This window comes from Phyllopteryx taeniolatus, chromosome 13 (genome assembly GCF_024500385.1).
Source record: "Phyllopteryx taeniolatus isolate TA_2022b chromosome 13, UOR_Ptae_1.2, whole genome shotgun sequence".
In the NCBI taxonomy this organism is placed as follows: Eukaryota; Metazoa; Chordata; class Actinopteri; order Syngnathiformes; family Syngnathidae; genus Phyllopteryx; species Phyllopteryx taeniolatus.
Window position 1 is genome coordinate 9416094 of NC_084514.1, and position 19581 is coordinate 9435674.

The 19581-nt window shown below is 43.9% G+C and overlaps 1 protein-coding gene across 2 annotated transcripts in view; it reads right to left on the reverse strand.

Annotated features, from left to right (window-relative positions):
- Window positions 1–641: 641 nt before the first annotated feature.
- LOC133487622 (nardilysin-like) overlaps window positions 642–19581 on the reverse strand; it is a 30688-nt gene continuing 11748 nt past the window's right edge. For both annotated transcript variants that reach the window (XM_061794525.1, XM_061794526.1), the window contains 24 exons: window positions 19039–19096; window positions 18481–18554; window positions 18264–18333; window positions 17583–17660; window positions 15092–15212; window positions 14718–14776; window positions 13435–13489; window positions 13265–13369; window positions 9386–9509; window positions 9021–9107; window positions 6454–6573; window positions 6276–6327; window positions 6053–6203; window positions 5158–5285; window positions 4917–5079; window positions 4774–4805; window positions 4507–4645; window positions 4188–4235; window positions 3701–3753; window positions 3486–3569; window positions 3119–3209; window positions 2883–2999; window positions 1908–1997; window positions 642–975 (listed from right to left, as the gene is read on the reverse strand). In XM_061794525.1, coding sequence (XP_061650509.1) covers window positions 772–975; window positions 1908–1997; window positions 2883–2999; window positions 3119–3209; window positions 3486–3569; window positions 3701–3753; window positions 4188–4235; window positions 4507–4645; window positions 4774–4805; window positions 4917–5079; window positions 5158–5285; window positions 6053–6203; window positions 6276–6327; window positions 6454–6573; window positions 9021–9107; window positions 9386–9509; window positions 13265–13369; window positions 13435–13489; window positions 14718–14776; window positions 15092–15212; window positions 17583–17660; window positions 18264–18333; window positions 18481–18554; window positions 19039–19096 — 2303 coding nt within the window. In that variant the 3' untranslated portion in view covers window positions 642–771. The remainder of the gene's footprint in view (window positions 976–1907; window positions 1998–2882; window positions 3000–3118; window positions 3210–3485; window positions 3570–3700; window positions 3754–4187; window positions 4236–4506; window positions 4646–4773; window positions 4806–4916; window positions 5080–5157; window positions 5286–6052; window positions 6204–6275; window positions 6328–6453; window positions 6574–9020; window positions 9108–9385; window positions 9510–13264; window positions 13370–13434; window positions 13490–14717; window positions 14777–15091; window positions 15213–17582; window positions 17661–18263; window positions 18334–18480; window positions 18555–19038; window positions 19097–19581) is intronic.

A 19581-nucleotide genomic window follows, 5' to 3' on the forward strand; every position in this document is an offset into this window, starting at 1 on the left:
CCCGAGGTATTCCCAGGTCAGCTTGGAGACGTAGTCTCTCTAGCGTGTTCTGGGTCGTCCTCCCGGTGGGACGTGCCCGGACACCTCGCCAGGGAGGCGTCTGGGGAGAATCCTAACCAGCCGCCTGATCCACCGTGTCTGGCTCCTCTCGATGCAGAGGAGTCGGACTCTGAGCCCCTCCCGGATGACCGAGCTTCTCCCCCTATTTTTTCGGCCGACAAGTGAAATTGAAATGAGCCTGACCTGATCAGATCTCAGACAAAATGAGTACAAATCCAAAATGGTGTGTGTGTGTGTGTCTTGCTGCATGCTCAGGTTTTGTAAGTCTGCTGCTGGATGCACAACAGCAACAATCCCACAAAGTCACAAATCATAAACACATCCTGCAGCCGGTAATTCTTACCAGTACTCCGGTTGGGCCACTCGGCCAGCTGTGTGCGCGCTGCAGCCCCTTGGCGTGCAGGTGGCCAATCGGCTTTTTGACATTATACCGGCTATCCTAAAGTCGTCTTGTATTTGTTGAATAGTCATCTGTAATTATGTTTTGTTAAAATATGGCTTTGTGTATTGGAAATTACATAGGAATAAGGCTATTTTTAAAGCAACAACCAGGGAGGCAACAACCCCCTTGAGCAAACGTCAAGTGCAGGTTTCAATGCGCAAAAGTGATTCTTTTATTAAGTCGCACTACTTCACTCATCACACATTGAAGTATTCGTTCGCACGCTGCATTCCACAGCAAAAAGCAGTTCAGCTCTCTAGTAACCACTGCTAGGGGAAGAAGGGCAGCTCTCGAATGAACGCATTGATGTCCATGATGGGCGTGGCGGCCGCCATCTTGGGCGAGGGCGCCAGGATGGTGAGCCTGGACACTTCGCCGTAAGCCGAGCCGCCGGACCCCTCGCCTTGGGCGGGGAGTCCCCCACCCTGGTCGTCGTTTTGCCCGTCGCCCTCCTCGGCGCCGAAGCCCACCACCTGTCCGGAGGAAGGAAGAGCGGTCAGAGCTGCGCGATTGCAATGACAATATTTACCCATGAATGACGAAAACAGTTTTGGGTAGTCGACTAGAAAATGTGATGAAAGTCCAGTCAAAGTCGATTAATTGATGACGTCACTGATATTTTTTCAAAACAGTACAACTGTCACTTTTTTTTCCACCAACACAAACCACAAAGCTTTAGGACATTTAGCTTTATGCTATCAAACAATGCAAAACGCCATTCACATGCTAACGGTTAGCATCTATCGTCGCGGTTTGAGAAGCAACGGATATTTAAACAAACGATGGCGCAACACATGTAGACAGATAGTATAAAAATACTCACAGGCATATATTCTTTCCACCATAAAGTATTGTATTAGAGAGTGCTATTTTTCCTCATAAAAAAAAAACATTACAAAAAAAATGTGCCTTTGCTTGTGGCGAACGGGAGCGACGTCATGCACGTTGTGATCGCAACATCTGTGATTGACCGGTGGATCGACTGATTCTGTTGAACCACTATTCAAAAGCAATGTCTGATTTTCATTGGTTAATTGTCATTACATTTTGATTTATTATTACTTTTGTCATATTCACGTTATTTCTGTTACCACTTTGGGCTTTTTTTTCTTTATTTCTTTTTTTCTTAACAGCGGGGCACCAACAATTTTGTCCACGTGTGTATATTGAGGACTGACAATAAATGCTACCATACCATACCATGTATATCTTTTATTTCTGTGGCAGTTGATGCAAGTTACTACCAGAAAAAAGGTTTTCTTTTTCCATAAGCAAAGGGGGGAAAATTTAATAAAATCAGTAATCAGATTCTTTTGGGAAAAAAAAAAAAATCCGAGATTTTATATGAACGCCATATTGCCCAGCCGTAGTGAGCGAGTGGGTGGAAAGCGGGAAAGTGGCTTACGTGCACGCTGAGTTTGCGGCTGTTGGGTCCTCGGTGGTCGAAGAACCAGGAGAGCAGCTCACCGCGCCTCATCTGCTTCAAGGCCTTGGTCTGAAGACAGGGAAAAGAATCGGCTGTGAATAACGGGCTATTTAGAGAGAGAAAAATGACTCAATTTTATGAGGAATTAAGAAAAAAAATAAAAAATAAAAAATAAATAAATCCGATTCATCGCTTTTCATTCGTGTAACAATATTTGCCCTAAAAAGCAACATGGTTTAATTTAAATGGATTTTACTGGACGACTGAATCAAATAGTTGACACAGACAGGAATACTGTAAACTCCGGAAAAATACATTTAATTGCTTCTTCAATACAAAAGAGTAGAAAAACTAATAGAGAATAGCACTGGCCAAAATTAAGCATAACTAAAATCCAAGTGACATTTTAAGACAGTTAAAAAAAAAAACACAGTTTTGCCTTTCAATTGTTTCTGCGTGGCAGTTGAAAAGTTGGATCACACGTCAGAGGATTGAAGTGCTTCGGTGGTATGAAAACTCCTTTTTGCACAATTTGCACAAAATCACGCTTATACAGGCTTCCGTTGAGTAGTTTTTCTATGTTTGTTGTTTTTTTAATAAATGAAATTTGCCTCCCATCGGCCCTCGCAACACTGTTCCATCGAATTCCTCCATTTTGGTAGCCGAGCTCTGACGTGTGCGTCAGCTTAATCGGTGTAACCAAGAAATTGCGCACTGACAAATGCGTTAATTAAAAAAAAATTATAATTCATTTGTTTTTTATGAATTCATCACAATTAAAGTCCTACCCCGAGTAATTTTCTGTTTTAAGTTGTAATATGTTGATGAAAAAAGTGCAGTACTGTCGGAGAAAATGAAAAAGGTGCTCCATCTTCTGGATCTAGAGCGCCATTGCAAAACAATCCATGAAAAAGTGTGTGTGTGTGTGTGTGTGTGTGTGTGTGTGTGTGACACCTCTCTGTTAAGCCGGTCAAACATGTATTGCTGTGTGACCACCTCGGTCCAGTTTCTGTCCACCTCGTCGCCCAGGTGAGTGTCGTCACACTCCTTCAGCTTCACCAGAGTGCTCACCTGCAAGCACACACACACACACAAGGACACACAAGGATTATCAAACACTGTTTCATGCTATGACTAATAGCTTTCAGAAACGTGGTGGGTCGGAATCCTATTGTAACACACACACACACCTGAGTGTTGAAGGCCTCCTCGCTCAGCGCGTCGAGCGTCTCTCCAAACGAAACGAGAAACTCTTCAATTTTTAACTCCGTCAGCTCTGTACTGAGAGCACATTGTTCACAATTCACGTTAATTAGCTTTTTTTTTTCTTAAAATAGCCTTTTCCGAGATGTTATAACATCATTTCGTGTATTTTATGTCTAAAACGTTCTTGTTTTCTATGTCAACATATTTTAATCCATTTTCTGAGATAAGGCGGTAACATAGCAAGAAATATTTTTGGGGCGAATCAAGCCTTTATTGACATATACACATAGCCGCCTGGCAAAAGTTGCCATTTGACTGTGGAGAAAGGCTCCCGATGTTTTCCCGACTCACTTGAACTTGGATGCCTGCGTCTGCACAGTGACGGAGAAACCCAGAATGCCCGAAGTGTTTCTGCAGGCGGGGTAGACGTGGTACCTTCACGGTGACCGAAAAAACGACAACAACAACAACAACAACAAGAAAGAAAGTAAGCCTGACGACGAACGGCGCTTCAAATTCATGCTGTAGCACGAGGTTTGCAGGAATGACCAAGTTGAGGGACGCACCCCAGCGTCTCTTTGGTGCGAAGGAAATCAAAACAAGGCTGCTCCATAAGCATCTGCGGGGGAAAATAACAAATATGAAGCATAAATACTGCTCTAACCCTGAATTTCTTTTTCCTTTCAATTATTTGACAAGTGCAAATGCAAATGAAATCAAACTTCCCAAGGTGTATTTCTCTCTGTTTTCTTCTTTTGCAACTGCGGCTCTTTAAATAAATAAATAATACACTGTTTGCTTAAAATTGGTACAGTACTGAGTATATATTTAAAAAAAATATATATTTTAAGGTTGTTTGTTCAGGTAGTTTTTTTGGGAAAAAACGGGAATGTTACACTATTGACAAGAAATGATACTCGTTGATACTCGTACAATCAAAAAAAGATCTTAACAATCACAGTATGAGTCAAGACATGCTTCAACGGCAGCAAAATGGAACAAGGCCCGAGTGTTAAACAAGCACAATAATTATGAAAAATAAATATGACTCACCACTAAGACTTCCACCAGCGTGTGCTCCCTCAAGTCTTTGGATCCAGTCTATCACATTCAAACAGATTATTAATATTACTTCAAGTAATTAAACAAGCTGTTCTTTTTTTTTTACTATCGCACTATCGGCATCTTTAACCCATGGATCGGCACCTCGCCCGTCTGAGCGACGCTTTGCAAACGATCGGGCGAGAGGCGCCCCTCACTCCGGCTTCCGTCCGCCCCGAGCGTAACAATAAACTCGTAAGGTGTCACTGCACAGTGAAAATAATAAACAATTGCAGAGAACATTAACATCATATCAGCCATTTTTGTCTACCTGGTAGTAGACTGTGACCTCAGAGTTGGCGTCTCCCTTGTTGAGAGATTTGACTTTACAGATGTGATGCTGCCTCGGCAGCTCCACCACTCGGAACATCACCGGCACCTCCACCGACAGCTTGGAGAACTGCAGCTTGCTGTGGAGGAGGAGGACGAGGAGGACTGAACAAAGTATGCATGCGTTCAGGAGGAAGCAGAGAGGCGGATGATGGGATTGCTCAAGTGATGCGAACGCAAATGGCAGCGAGTGTGGCGGTTCACTCACTCGGTCACATACTGCAGGAAGCCTCCAGACTCCTGCGGAGAAAACACAACGGCGGATAAGCACCAAGTTGCCAACACCAGACTTAAAACGGATACTGGAGAAGCAGTTGAGAACATCAGAGGTGTGCCACGCGCCGCACTCACGTGGCTGCTGAAGTTGCCCTGCACCAGGCCCTCGGCGTACAGCTCGGCCTTGAACCCGCGGACGAAATCCGTCAGCTCGTCGCCGGTGAGGCCGGCCACGAGCGCCTGGTACTTGTCCACCATGGACCAGCGGCCGTGCTCCAAGATCAACAAGCGCACTTCCCTGAAAACAGGAGGCTATGCTCGTGAAACATTCCGGCCGCCAGAGGGCGCCAAAGGACTGAGCGTGTCAGGCACTGACTTGTTGAGCTTGGCTGGCTTGATGAGGACGTTGAAGTAGGTTTTCTTCAGCTGCTCTGAGAACATGCTGAAGACGTCGGGAGGGGCCTTGAAGTCAGCCAGGTGGTCGACGATCAGGCGGAACAGCAGCTGCGTGAGGTGAGCGGGCCCGGGCGTGCCAAGTCAATTGTGGCACACACTCATTGGATAGCCAATGAACAGCGTTGGCATGTGACGAGATGACGTAATTCAATTATAAAATGGATGGAATTGTAATCCATTACATTAATTAATGGGAGAAAATGTGTAATTCAATTACAGTTGCTTCGGGAAATTTCCGAGATTTATCCATTTTTTTGGTTCAATTTTAGTTACGTTTGAAAAATAGCCACAAAAGCTCAGAAATATATTTTTCACTTCCTCCTTCTTAAACTGGTGCCATTCCACTGTAGTCTCACCCCCCCCCCCAAAAAAAGTCCTCAAAGCGCCACCTTTGTTCTCAGTTTCATATTTGTGCAAAGAACAGATTTTTCGTGAGCTACGCTTTTAATCCACTTTTGAGAGGAAAACATCCGACGGTCCTGCTGATGAATTAATTCAAAATGAAGAAAAAACAATCCAAATGGAATCAAATGCAATTAGCTATATTACTTTGAAAAAGTAATATAGCTAATAGTTAACGCTATTATTGCATTTTCATCAGGGTAACTTGCAATTGCAACCAATTTCATTTCCAAAGTCATCTTCCTAACACTGCAACAATAAATTAGAAAGCAACTAAAGCTATGTAGAGCAGTGATTTCCCAACCACTGTGCCGTGAGAGCTCATCAGGCGTGCCGCAGGAAATGATCTCGTTTCGGGGTCGTCAATTTATTGGTGTACGGGTCGCGAACTGAACCGGCCGTCTGTCACTCACGGGCAGTTTGTCGTCAAATCCGTTGACCTTGATCACCAGCCCGTGCTCGCCCGCCACCAATTTATACTCCAGCTGGGCCACCTCGGCCTCGTAGGCGGGCTCGGCCAGATTGTGGCCCAGGATGTTGACCAGCAGGTCAAGCAGCACCACACTGCAATGCGAGGGAAGCAACGCATGCAAACAAAGGGAAAGACAGGTGACTGTGAAGATGGCTTGCGCTTACTTCTTAGCAGACTGCTGGATTACAGGAGAGATGAGGTGAAATCTGATGTAGGCTGCGGAAGGAGATAATAATGATCGTTATAATAATAATAATAATAAACAACTCCCCTCCCCCTCATAGAGGATACAAGGAATTTTGGCAAGTGGCCATCCCTAGTTAGAGTGCCTACTAAACACACCTTTGAGAGTTTTGAATTTGTTGTTCTTCTTGTACCACAGGCAGCCTCTGTCGCTGTTGGTGATGCGCACAGGGAATTCTGTGTCGAGGCAGTCGGAAGGCTTCAGGGTGAAGTTAGTGGCTTGGAGGGGGGGGGGGGGGGGGGGGGGGGAAATATCAAGTTTGAACAACAAAATCACAGCGTCTCCATTTGGCACATTGCTTGAAATAAAACTTACACAATTGTCTTGTGCATACCACCCTAAGATTTAGAAATTAAAATGATCTTTTGAACAATCACCTCTCTCTGTTCCCCATCTAAAGCCTCTAATTGATTTTTAATTATTATTTCAAAACTCGGCATGGCGGGCTAGAAAAGTGTAGCGACAGGAGGCATGATCGAATACTCTTTGCACACGCCCACCGCGCACAAGGAGGCTCGAGGGGACACACGCAGCTTCTCGCAAATGGAGACCATTATAGTTTCTTGGCCGGATTATTTAACTCCAGCTAGCACCAAAAGTTAAAAAGAAGGAATTGGCTCACTACTTCAACTCAAGGGTCGAGATATATAACAGTGGTGTGTGTGTCTTGTACGTGGACGGCTGCATGGCTGAGCTTGGAAAACCAACGCGTGCATCACGTCACCGTTCTCACCGAGCTGTCAGGTAAGTTGATCACCTCTCTTATTTTTTCTTTTAATTTGATTGTACCATACATTAAAAAAAAAAAAAACCCCGGGGCGCACTCAAAGGCGGCCGCAGGCAAGCGCGACATAACGCTCCTTTTCCTCCAGGCCAATTCCGGCGCTTGCGGCCGATCGAGATGCACTCTGAGGCAGTCAGGCGAGCGTGACGAACACCGTCTCTTCCTGGTTGCATTTGGCTGTCCAAGGTTAGTGAGCTGGGGGCATTTCTTTGAGCACAGACACAGCTTGCAGTTTGAAAACCGCATATTGTCCCTTGTAAGCCCATGCTGCATTTAGACATTTGATTTGTTTCTGAAGAATAAGACCTCCGAGTTTGTGTAATACAGAACGGGAAGAAAACAAAAGTGTCCTTTAAGAGAGAGGAGGCCACTATATGATTTCATGATATGGCAAAGGATGTTCATTTCTTTGTGGCACCGGTTGTTGTTTTTAGTTTCGTTTAAAAAAAAAAAAAGCAGAAGGCTAATTTAGTGTGATGACTTTTTATAACAGCCAATGCATATGTAAATTGAGCTTGTTTCACAGAAGAAAAAAAACAGTTTTGCTGTTAAAAAAAAAAAAAAAGTTGAAAGACAGAAACATAATTATGCTGGAATTATATCGGCGATAACAGAGAGGGCATGAATACTAATATGCTCCCCGTGTGATTAGTGCGGCGGGCCCAGCCTGAATTGGGGCTTAGAAACATAAAGGATAACTTCACCAATTAAAGCCGCAGCATTAACACCTCTATTAGAGTCCTGATTATTAACCAGGGAATGTTAGAATGACAGACGGAACGCTACAGTTCACCCAGTTACTTGCTGCACTAGAAATGGAAGTTTCTTCAGAAAATACCCTTGGTTAAATGTTTAGAATTCAGCATTTGTCGCCCAAAATGGGATGGCGAACTTTCGTGCCGTTGCGAATCTCCCCCAAAAGCGTTTTTTTGTTCTTTCAAGAAGCATAGTTGAACATTGTGTCATTAGAAGATGGGAACATTGCGGTCATAAAGGGATGATGGAGGTGGGCAGCGCCGATGCCGGGGACTAAATGTTGGTAATAACTGGCCATGGTGCACCTGGAGATTAGCCCGCTATTACCAGGCGGGATGAAGGGATTGATTCATTGTGTCGTACCATTTGCGAAAGCTGCAGAATGTTCCAAAATGGTGCACATGGAACAAAGCAACCTTTTCCTTTCTCTCACCTCTTTTCAGGTCTAAAACACATGCAGCAGTATCACTCCTGTCGAGAGACCTCAAATTCCAACATCAAACTACAATTGGAACAACAAAACACTGATTTACTTGTAGTGACTAAATCTACACCATACATGTAGAGATGCTGTGGTCTTCCCTCAAAAATGAGTGTGTCTGCTTTATAAATCCGATCCATTCCTCTTTTACATGGTTTCGTCACAGACTTTCTTTCATTCTTGCGGGAATGAAATTGCCTTAAAACCTACAAAACAGTGAACTTCAGCACCCCTAAACCTCTGATCCTAGAATCACCCCTGAGCACGTCAATGATGTTTTGCACTGTTTGTTAGCATTAAGCTAAGCAGACTTTCCTAAGATAACGCTGTGGTCGTTGTAAATACACAATGTATAATTCTCTTTGTTTTATGTGTGACGAATTGTTCATTATTTGCCGAACTGCTGCTTACTGTGACGTGAGTTGAATTGAGTTCACAGAGTTCACGACACTGCGCTCGCAATCCGAAGTTTGCGTTCGGAAGTCAAAACGGAAAATGGATCTCGGGAAGCACGTCGGTCGCGTCGCTTCCCTCTCAAGGCACCGCCGCATCAGTTCAATTCAAACACGGACGCAAAGAGTTTTCCTTTGAATGCGCAACGCTGCTAATGAAAGTGAGCATTTTGAGTGCGGTCAGTCGCCCACCAATGAACCTGTTCTCGGCAGGAAGGAGAAGGTCGCTGCTCAGCTCCAAATTTCCCATCCAGCGCTCCAGCCACTCCGGCTGGATATCTGTGAGCGGGGAAACCACAAATCTCAGGCACATTTCACTTGTGTCTAAATGAAATAAAAACGTCATCTACTTGCATCACAGGAGGCCAGTTTGGTACATTTTTCTAAAGGAAGATGACACTTGTGCGTGTGGGGCTTTTTTGTTTGTAATCACGATGAAATGTCATTGAAGCGACAGAGATAAATGGCTTGAGTGCTTTACGGTGGGGTGAATGTTGCTGCAGGGAAAGAGGAAAAGACAGTGTATTCATGTGTGTTGCGCGACCACACACACTCACCTTCCACGCTGTATTGTGTTCCAAACCACTTCTCCCTGAGGGGACAGCGGCCTTCGTGTTCTGGTGACAACAGCATCAGGTTGGCTTTCTCGGGGGTGAGCAGGGACAGCGCTGCGCCAATCACCTGCACACGCACGCAGGGAACACATTTCCTTCCGTCAGCGTCCAAATGTGTTTCTTTATGCGGGAACAATCTCACAGAGGAAGGGGGGGGGGGGGGGGGAGCGTGCATTTCACTTTCCACACAAAGTAATCTGCGGCGCAAAAGCAGACAAAGAAATGAGTGACACAATAAAGCGCATGGGTGGGGGGTGGGGGCGACAATTAACCAATGACTTAATAAAATAAATGAAAGACTTAAACGCACAGTATTATTTGCAGCGGATAGGGACCAGGCTCTGCCGCGATAACGGAAAACATGAAAATGTTTAAAATTGGCTATATTAATAGTTTAAAGTGTAAATGTAGCACTAACTATGACCCCAAAACATTTTAGTATGATTTCAAAGTCATCTAAAAACACTGAACCCTTAAAAATACATGACTTTGAGATGATTTAATTTCAACTAAATCTCATACATACATAAAGGGTGAAGACTCTCCGTAACTTCCTAGGCTAAACTTAGCTCCCCCGGACATATACTGAAATAAATGGAAATGCCTTTAATCTGTTCCAGCCTCAAACAATGTGTTTTTTTTGGTCAAGAAAATAACACTCCATAATATTGTAGTTTATATAAAAAAATACAGTAAGAACATAATTAAATAGAATATAAAGAACAGACATAGAAACACTAACAGTTATATTACTCTTTTTTTTTTTGCAGATGATAAAGAAAATACACCTGCAAGTACACTGTTAGTGTATATATAGCCGTTCCTTCGACGGCGATTGCGGTTTTCCACCTCCCAAGCACTCAAAGCGCTTTAACGCTGTCTCCTGATTCGCAGCATCAGGAGCAACTGGGGGTTTGGTATCTTGCTCAAGGACACTTCGGCAGGCTCACAGAGACTAAGGATCAACAACATTCGGCTTGGGAGACGACCACTCTACCACCTGAGGCATGCCGCCCCATTCTCGAAGGGTTATAAAACCAAGACACCAATGCTATTTGTTAGCCCATCTATGGCATTTTGCATTTTTCTTGTTGCCATTAATCAGTAATTATTTTTTTCCCACAGGTCAAAGCAAAAAAGCGACGGCTCATATTTTGAAAAAAAATTATAAGTCAGATCACTCGTATCTAAAGGCACCACTATGTAAAATTGTACAATTATTATATAACATTTGAATTGCATTAAATAAATCTGTTAGCCAATTATTTAATGAGATAAATGAATAAATATTTTTTTTTTAAAAAAGGACAAATCATTGCAACAAATACAACAAAAGTGATTTGACACACTTGATGGTGGACAGATGGTGGTAGACTTTGCAAAAAGGATACAAATGGCTGGAGTGAACACTTTTTTCCCGAAGAGGCAGGAACATAGGGTGAGCTACAAGAGTGGAGGTAGAAGCATGCAGGTGGATTACATCTTGTGCAGACGATGTCATCTGAAGGAGCTTACCGACTGTAAGGTAGTGTTAGGGGAGAGTGTGGCTAGACAGCATAGGATGGTGGTGTGAAAGATGACTGGCGGTGGGGAGGAAGTTTAGGAAGACAAAGGCAGAGTAGAGAAGCATGCGGTGGAAGCTGAGACAGGACGAGTGTTGTGCAGCTTTTCGGGAAGAGGTGAGACAGGCTCTCGGTGGACGGGAGGAGCTTCCAGAAGATTGGACCACTGCAGCCAAGGTGATCAGAGAGGCAGGAAGGAGAGTGCTTGGTGTATCTTCTGGCAGGAAAGGAGAGGAGGAGACTTGGTGGTGGAACGTCACAGTACAGGAAATCATACAAGGAAAAAGGTTACATAAGAAGAAGTGGGACACTGAGAGGACTGAGGAGAGGCGAAAGGAATACATTGAGATGTGACATAGGGCAAAGGCCAAACAAGAGGCATATGATGACATGTATTCCAGGTTGGACACTAAAGAAGGAGAAAAGGATCCATACAGGTTGGCCAGACAGAGGGATAGAGATGGGAAGGATGTGCAGCAGATTAGGGTGATTAAGGATAGAGAGGGAAATATGTTGACTGGTGCCAGCAGTGTGCTACATAGATGGAAAGAATACTTCAAGGAGTTGATGAATGAGGAAAATGAGAGAGAAGGGAGAGTAGAAGAAGCAAGTGTGGTGGACCAGGAAGTGGCAATGATTAGTAAGGGGGAAATTAGAAAGGCATTCAAGAGGATGAAACATGGAAAAGCAGTTGGTCCTGATGACATTCCTGTGGAGGTACGGAAGCATCTAGGAGAGGTGGCTGTGGAGTTTTTGACCAGCTTGTTCAATAGAATTCTAGCATGTGAGAAGATGCCTGAGGAATGGAAGAAAAGTGTGCTGGTGCCCATTTTGAAGAACAAGGGTGATGTGCAGAGCTGTGGGAACTATAGAGGAATAAAGTTGATGAGCCACACAATGAAGTTATGGGAAAGAGTAGTGGAGGCTAGACTCAGGACAGAAGTGAGTATTTGCGAGCAACAGTATGGTTTCATGCCTAGAAAGAGTACCACAGATGCATTATTTGCCTTGAGGATGTTGATGGAAAAGTACAGAGAAGGTCAGAAGGAGCTACATTGTGTCTTTGTAGATCTAGAGAAAGCCTATGACGGAGTACCCAGGGAGGAACTGTGGTACTGCATGTGGCGGTCTGGAGTGGCAGAGAAGTATGTTAGAATAATACAGGACATGTCCGAGGGCAGCAGAACAGCAGTGAGGTGTGCTGTAGGTGTGACAGACGAATTTAAGGTGGAGGTGGGACTGCATCAGGGATCAGCCCTGAGCCCCTTCCTGTTTGCAGTGGTGATGGATAGGCTGACAGATGAGGTTAGACTGGAATCTCCGTGGACTGCACTGGAAAGCAGAGGAATGAAGATTAGCCGAAGTGAGGCAGAATATGTGTCCATGAATGAGAGGGGTGGTGGGGGAAGAGTGAGGCTACAGGGAGAAGAGATAGCAAGGGTGGAGGACTTTAAATACTTGAGGTCAACCGTCCAGAGCAATGGTGAGTGTGGTCAGGAAGTGAAGAAACGGGTCCAAGCAGGTTGGAACGGGTGGAGGAAGGTGTCCGGTGTGTTATGTGACAGAAGAGTCTCTGCTAGGATGAAGGGCAAAGTTTATAAAACAGTGGTGAGGCCAGCCATGATGCACAGATTAGAGACAGTGGCGCTGAAGAGACAACAGGGAGCAGAGCGGAAATGAAGATGTTGAGGTTCGCTCTCAGAGTGAGCAGGTTGGATGAAATTAGAAATGCGCTCATCAGAGGGACAGCCGAGGTTTGATGTTTTGGAGACAAAGTCAGAGAGAGCAGACTTGGATGGTTTGGACACGTTCAGAGGAGAAATAGTGAGTATATTGGTAGAACGATGATGAGGATGGAGCTGCCAGGCAAGAGAGCGAGAGGAAGACCAAAGAGAAGGTTGATGGATGTCGTGAGGGAACACATGAGGGCAGTTGGTGTTCCAGAGGAGGATGCAGGAGATAGGCTTACATGGAAAAGGATGACGCGCTGTGGCGACCCCTAAAGGGACGAGCCCGAAGAAAAAGAGGAAGAATTTCTTCTGTGCATTTGTTCTGTTGTTGTTGCTTCATTATTATTATTATTATTATTATATTACAGGACTCTTAATAATGTAAATGCTCTGTGGGCCAGATTAAAGAAAGGAGCGGGCTATACTTTGCCCACTCCGAAAATAGAAAACAAAGTATGTTTCCTACATTTCAGCAGCATCGAAAAAAAAATAAATAAAAAAAAGTCTAAAATTATTGCAGAGCTGGCCACCTCGCGACTGAAGTCAAACATCAACTGGTCTCCTGTCAGCAAGTCCTCCTTGGGGAACAGCTGCATGTTCTCACAGACATCCTCCACGTACTCTATAGGGTCGCTCTGAAAGAGGAGAAGACAGAATGATGCAGCGCAGGCGGCGCCGGCGGAATGACGCGGGTTCCTACCTCCTCCTGATAGCGAAACTCGTTGGCCTCGATTTTCTGAATCTCTTCGTATATCCTGAGCGTGTGATGAGAAAGATATTTAGAGGAGCAAAACAAGTCCAAATGTTACTTTTACACTAAACGGTCTGGCTCTGTGGCAAATTGTGAAAAACACGTGGCATTGAACGCATCAGGAAAAAAGAAAAGTACACTATATGTAGAGTATTCATCTTAAATTGTTTAACAGCAGTGGCGGGATGATTTTTTTTCTCTCCTCCTCCTCGCCCCTTGTGGCCAGCAACTGCGTGACTGACGACCCCAACGTCGTCGTGCCGGACATCTGGCGGCTACTCTAACTACTGCCGGGCCTTGCTACTCACGCGTGGGGCATGACGACAGAGACACCGAAGCCCAAATAACACAAAACTCATTACACTTCAGGGAAGATGTATTTTTTTCCAGTTGCGGCCATAGTTTGATGGCTAACTGCATGCCATACTGGTAGAATTGGGCCAAGTTATTATGAATAAGGAAGTGGCAATTCTGCCGAATGGCCACTACATGGAGCAAGGCCGCTTGATGTTTCTATAGTGGGGGTGGGCCGACTCGTGTTGTTGCCTGGTGACATCAGCGCGACCCTGATTTAGCCCCACCCAAAAACTCCAGACAACTAAGATTGTGAATAGCGGTTTAAAGCTATATCGCAACAATTCAGGACTATACTGTTCTCAGTCTTTGCATGCTTTCAACACTTTTCTTCAAACGTATTTAATGTATTGAGAAACAAAACACAACGATGACTTCTGTGGGACTTTAACGCTGATGTTAAATGGTATATATGTTGCAGTACTATGACCCTTTAAGCAATAGACTGAACACAAACAGTGCAGCAACACATGTACTGTAGACAGACAACATACCATGTCCAGCATGTCCATTCAATTGATGCAGTGTGACAAAAACTGTTTAACTGTTTTTTGTTTGAGATACAGTAGCTGGATAGAGAGAGTGTTTTCAGTCACGAGCGTGGTCACGGAACTAATTCAACTCTCATGGCACCACAGTATTTCCTATGTTAAAAACGTATGGAGCAAAGACCCCGGTATCGATTATCAGCAAAAGTATCCGGTAGTAGAAATAGTATAACTCGCTCCTCACTTTCGGTATCGTACCACTGTGGTTGGCACCACAACCGCAGGGTATCGAAAAGCACGGGTTTTGGCACCCGTGTGCAACTCTTGTGTACTGCGCTTGGTGGAAACGTGTGTGTGTGTGTGTGTGTGTGTGTGTGCTCATGTTAGTGCCTTTTCTGAGGTCCAAGTAACTGCAGCATCTTGAGGTACTGGAATACCAGGTGGGTCACCTGCAGAAATTGAAATTCAAATGCACATATTATTTAATTACATTTTTTATTTTGAGTGGGCACATTTAAACAGCGTCCAGGAGACTGTGGCAACATTTCAAGAGCAGTTAAGACAGTCCAAAAAAAAAAAAAAAAACAGCCCCTTTTGCTGGACGGCTCCCCGGTTAGCTAGTGTTGCCGTGGCAACCGCTCGCGCTCCACTCTTCCCAGAAATGACCCGTTGTTGCATCTATCACTGAGGCAAATACGCAAGCTGGGCTGGTTGTCTACTGTACATGGGACCAAAATAGAAGAGGCGGGGTGCAGGAAGTTCACCTGGTAGAAGTTCTGAAAACCTTTGTCTGTGAGCGTGATGGAGATGGAGAAGATGGAGTAGGTGGTGTTCTGATCGAAGCCGGTTTCGCTGTTGCCTCCCACTAGAGCGAGAGCCCAGCACCTGTAATTGTACACATCGGGCATCGGTTAACAATAATCCACCCGCCGACAACACAAGAAGCGGCAAAAGCCCGGTCTAAATAGGAATTGGTGTCAAAGAGGTACAGTATGCTAAAATGATAGATATCGACTGAAAGACAAGCCTTCTTATACTGTATGTCGGGAGGAGCTGAGTTTAGCCTGGGTTGTGAGTGGAAGCTACGGGGAGTCTTGGCCGCATGCGCAAGTACAACCCCAATTCCAAGGAAGTTGGGAGGTTGTGTTAAACATAAATAAAAACAGAATACAATGATTTGCAAATCATGTTCGACCTATATTTAATTGAATACACGACAAAGACAAGATATTTAATGTTCAAACTGATCAACTTTATTGTTTTTAGCAAATAATCATTAACTTAGTATTATATGGCTGCAGCACGTTCCAAAAAAGCTGGGACGGTCATGTTTACCACTGTGTTACATCACCTTTTTTTTTTTTTAACAACATTCAATAAACGTTTGGGAACTGAGGACACTAATTGTTGAAGCTTTGTAGGTGGAATTCTTTCCCATTCTTGCTTGATGTACAGCTTCAGCTGTTCAGCAGTCCGGGGTCTCCGTTGTCGTATTTTACGCTTCATAATGCGCCACACATTTTCAATGAGAGACAGGTCTGGACTGCAGGCAGGCCAGTCTAGTACCCGCACTCTTTTACTACGAAGCCACGCTGTTGTAACACGTGCAGAATGTGGTTTGGCATTGTCTTGCTGAAATAAGCAGGGGCATCCATGAAAAAGACGTCGCTTGGATGGCAACATATGTTTCTCCAAAACCTGTATGTACCTTTCAGCATTAATGGTGCCTTCACAGATGTGTAAGTTACCCATGCCATTGGCACGAACACAGCCCCATACCATCACAGATGCTGGCTTTTGAACTTTGCGTCCATAAAAGTTCGGATGGTTCTTTTCCTCTTTGGCCCGGAGGACACGATGGCCACAATTTCCAAAAACAATTTGAAATGCGGACTCATCGGACCACAGAACACTTTTGCTTTGCATAGTAGAGTTTCAAGTTGCACTTACAGATGTCGCGCCGAACAGTATTTACTGACATTGGTTTTCTGAAGTGTTCCTGAGCCCATGTGGTGATATCTTGTACACATTGATGTCAGTTTTTGATGCAGTGCCGCCTGAGGGATCGAAGGTCACGGGCAATCAATTTTGGTTTACGGCCTTGCCGCTTACATGCAGTGATTTCTCCAGATTCTCTGAACCTTTTGATGATATTATGGACCGTAGATGATGAAATCCCTAAATTCCTTGCAATTGTACGTTGAGGAACATTGTCCTTAAACTGTTGGACTATTTTCTCACGCACTTGTTCACAAAGAGGTGAACCTCGCCCCATCTTTGCTTGTGAATGACTGAGCAATTCAGGGAAGCTCCTTTTCTACCCAATCATGGCACCCACCTGTTCCCAATGAGCCTGTTCACCTGTGGGATGTTCCAAACACGTGTTTGATGAGAACCTGTCCCAGCTTTTTTGGAACATGTTGCAGGCGTAAAATTCCAAGTTAATTATTATTTTGCTAAAAGGTTTATCAGTTTGAACATTAAATATGTTGTCTTTGTAGTGTATTCAATTAAATATAGGTTCAACGTGATTTGCAAATCATTGTATTCTATTTTTATTTAGGTTTAACACAACGTCCCAACTTCATTGGAATTGAGGTTGTACAAGCACAGACCCGGGAGAAGCAGTGAGGTTACGATGGTACTTCCTTGTCTTCATCTCTCCGGTTTGCAACCGCAGTGTACTTATAGTACCTGACGGGTTTAACCAAGCTAACCTATAGCCCATTTCTTCTTCCACCACATTAAAAGAAGGTTCTCTGTTATGGATATGACTGACCGACTGAAAACATGGAGGGAACATACAGTGTGAAAAGGAGACGAGGCTTTATTGCCTGCCGGGCCCAAATAAGCACTGAGAGGGCACTTTATGCCGCACCCCACTTAACACAGCGAACCACTCGACTGGCTTTGAGCGCTCTCCAAGTCGTCCGCTGTCGTCATTCATCAAGCACGGGAAACAAAGCGTCCGGAACGTTCCACGCGAGCCGCCGAGTGGTGTCGACGTGAGGGAGGGCGTTTATTGGAGAGCCGTTTTGTATTGTGAGATGACTGAGAGAGGTTTATTTGTTGGGGGTGAATGGCTTGGCCACTTAGTCACAAGAGGCTGAGAAGCTCTTAAAAAAAACAAAACCCAAAAAAAAAAAAAAAAACCTGTGTGTGTGTGTGTCCCAGTAATTTGAAGGCTTTTAAATTTATTTATTTTTTTTTATTTGGAGGGCTCTCACATGAGAAAAGCAAAGAGAAACTACTCACCTCCTCCGGAGCACCGACAGGATGCTTCCTGGGCCTTCGTGGCCAATCAGCCACGATATGTACTGAAGAGGCTTCACCCTGCAAAGGAAAAACGTTGTGAGGACCAAAAAGTCTAATTCCCTTCAAAACAACAGAGGTGTGCATTTGTGTATTTCATTCTATGGACATAACCCTCCTGTTATGTTTGGTTCTGTGCTTCACCAAAAATGTTCATGTGTTTAAACATAAAAAAAAGATGTTTCCTGTGTGGGTCAATATAATTAAAATACCATGTAAAAAGTGTGTATCTCAAATCATCTTTCAACATTGAAATGAATGCTAATGCAAGTAATGTGTTCTAGCCCCCCCCCAAAAAAAATGAAAGTGTGGAAACCTAGCACTGAACAATATTGCACCATATAAAAACAGGCTGACACAAATGAAGTTGAATCGTACTTCTACAGGTACATCTCAATTAGAATATGGCAGAAACATTCATTTATTTCAGCACTTATACATTATTCATTTATTTCACAAGGAAGACTAAGGGGATTAGCGATTATGTTTCAAATACACGAAAAAAAAAAAAAAGATTCCATGAACTCGTGTAATAATCTGTTTATTATGTATTATGAGTAATAATTTGTCAATCCGCTATTTTCTTTTATTTATTTTTATTTTAATTATTTATTTTGAGGGTACCTGTAGTGTTTCGCTTGAGGGGAAAGCGCCCAGGTGATATTCAATGCATGCACCTTCCGAACGGGGACGACTGCAGGCACAAAAAAAAAAAAAAAAAAAAACAGTACAGGATTGACAACTATGACTATTGACTATGACAACATCAAACAACCATTTAGCCACAGCAGACACATTTTGAGGGTCCCAACCCCAAATATTGATGGATATGGTAGTGTACCTCTGTATAGTTTGTTGAAAAAGGGCGTGTCAAAGGGATCCAGCATGTCGGAAAAGTCCGGCTTGGGAAGGCCACTGCGAGTATGAACACACAACATCAAAATTAACAGTACATAAAGAACAAAGGCATATCCAGTGGAAACTCGGGTTAGGAATTGAATTGAAACGTTCAGAAACCAAGGTAACCTTTCCCATTGAAATGAATGGAAATGCAATTAATCTGTTCCAGGCGCAGAACAACGTCATATTTACCTTATTGTGATCGCTTTGTGGTTAAAAATAAATACTGTGCATTATATAGAAATAGCTGAAAACACAATTGATTATGATGAAATAACAATGCGTTTGCTAGCAAATCACTGTGCGGCGTCTTAGCCTTTTCGGTTACAGTAACGTTTACGTTCACTGTGGTTACTGCTCGCCCTAAATGCCCACCAACTCCCACAATGCAGCACAGCGTTTGTGTTCCATTGTGGGATGTGGCAGCCATTTTAGGCTAAGTCAACTAAAATGGTTGTGCATGTAGAGTGGAAGACGACCCTTTATGGGCAACATTTACTTGTTGGGCACCTTGCTGAAGATCTCTCGCACCCACTTCTCCAACGTGTCCAGTTTCTCTGCAGGCACAAAATTACAAGTGTGCCAGTCAGTCATTCACGACAGTAACTGCAACTTGACAATCTGAATCAGGAACATCCTTCATGTTACTACATCCAGGCATGTATTTGCTTGGTGTTGTTACGCTGCTGTTTTCAGCTCTTCTGTCATATTGTGATGATTTTTTTATTTTTATTGCTCGCGGCAAGCGACACATGGGAGGTTTCGCAGCGTGATTTGGCCGTTTTCTGTGTGGATTTCTGACATTATCCGCAAAGAAAGGCAACTGACTGACTCTGTGAAAGCTCTCAAAATCGTGTTTTTGCTTCATACAAGCAGCGGGATGAGACAAGTTTTGAGAAAAAAATTAATCGGATCATTTTTACCCATAGCAAATAACGCAAATGTATTTATCTGTTCAAACTGTGGTCATTGTAAAACCCTTATCAACTGTACAGGGGATGTTTTAAGTAACATTTGAACAAGAGGTGGACGATATGCCCTT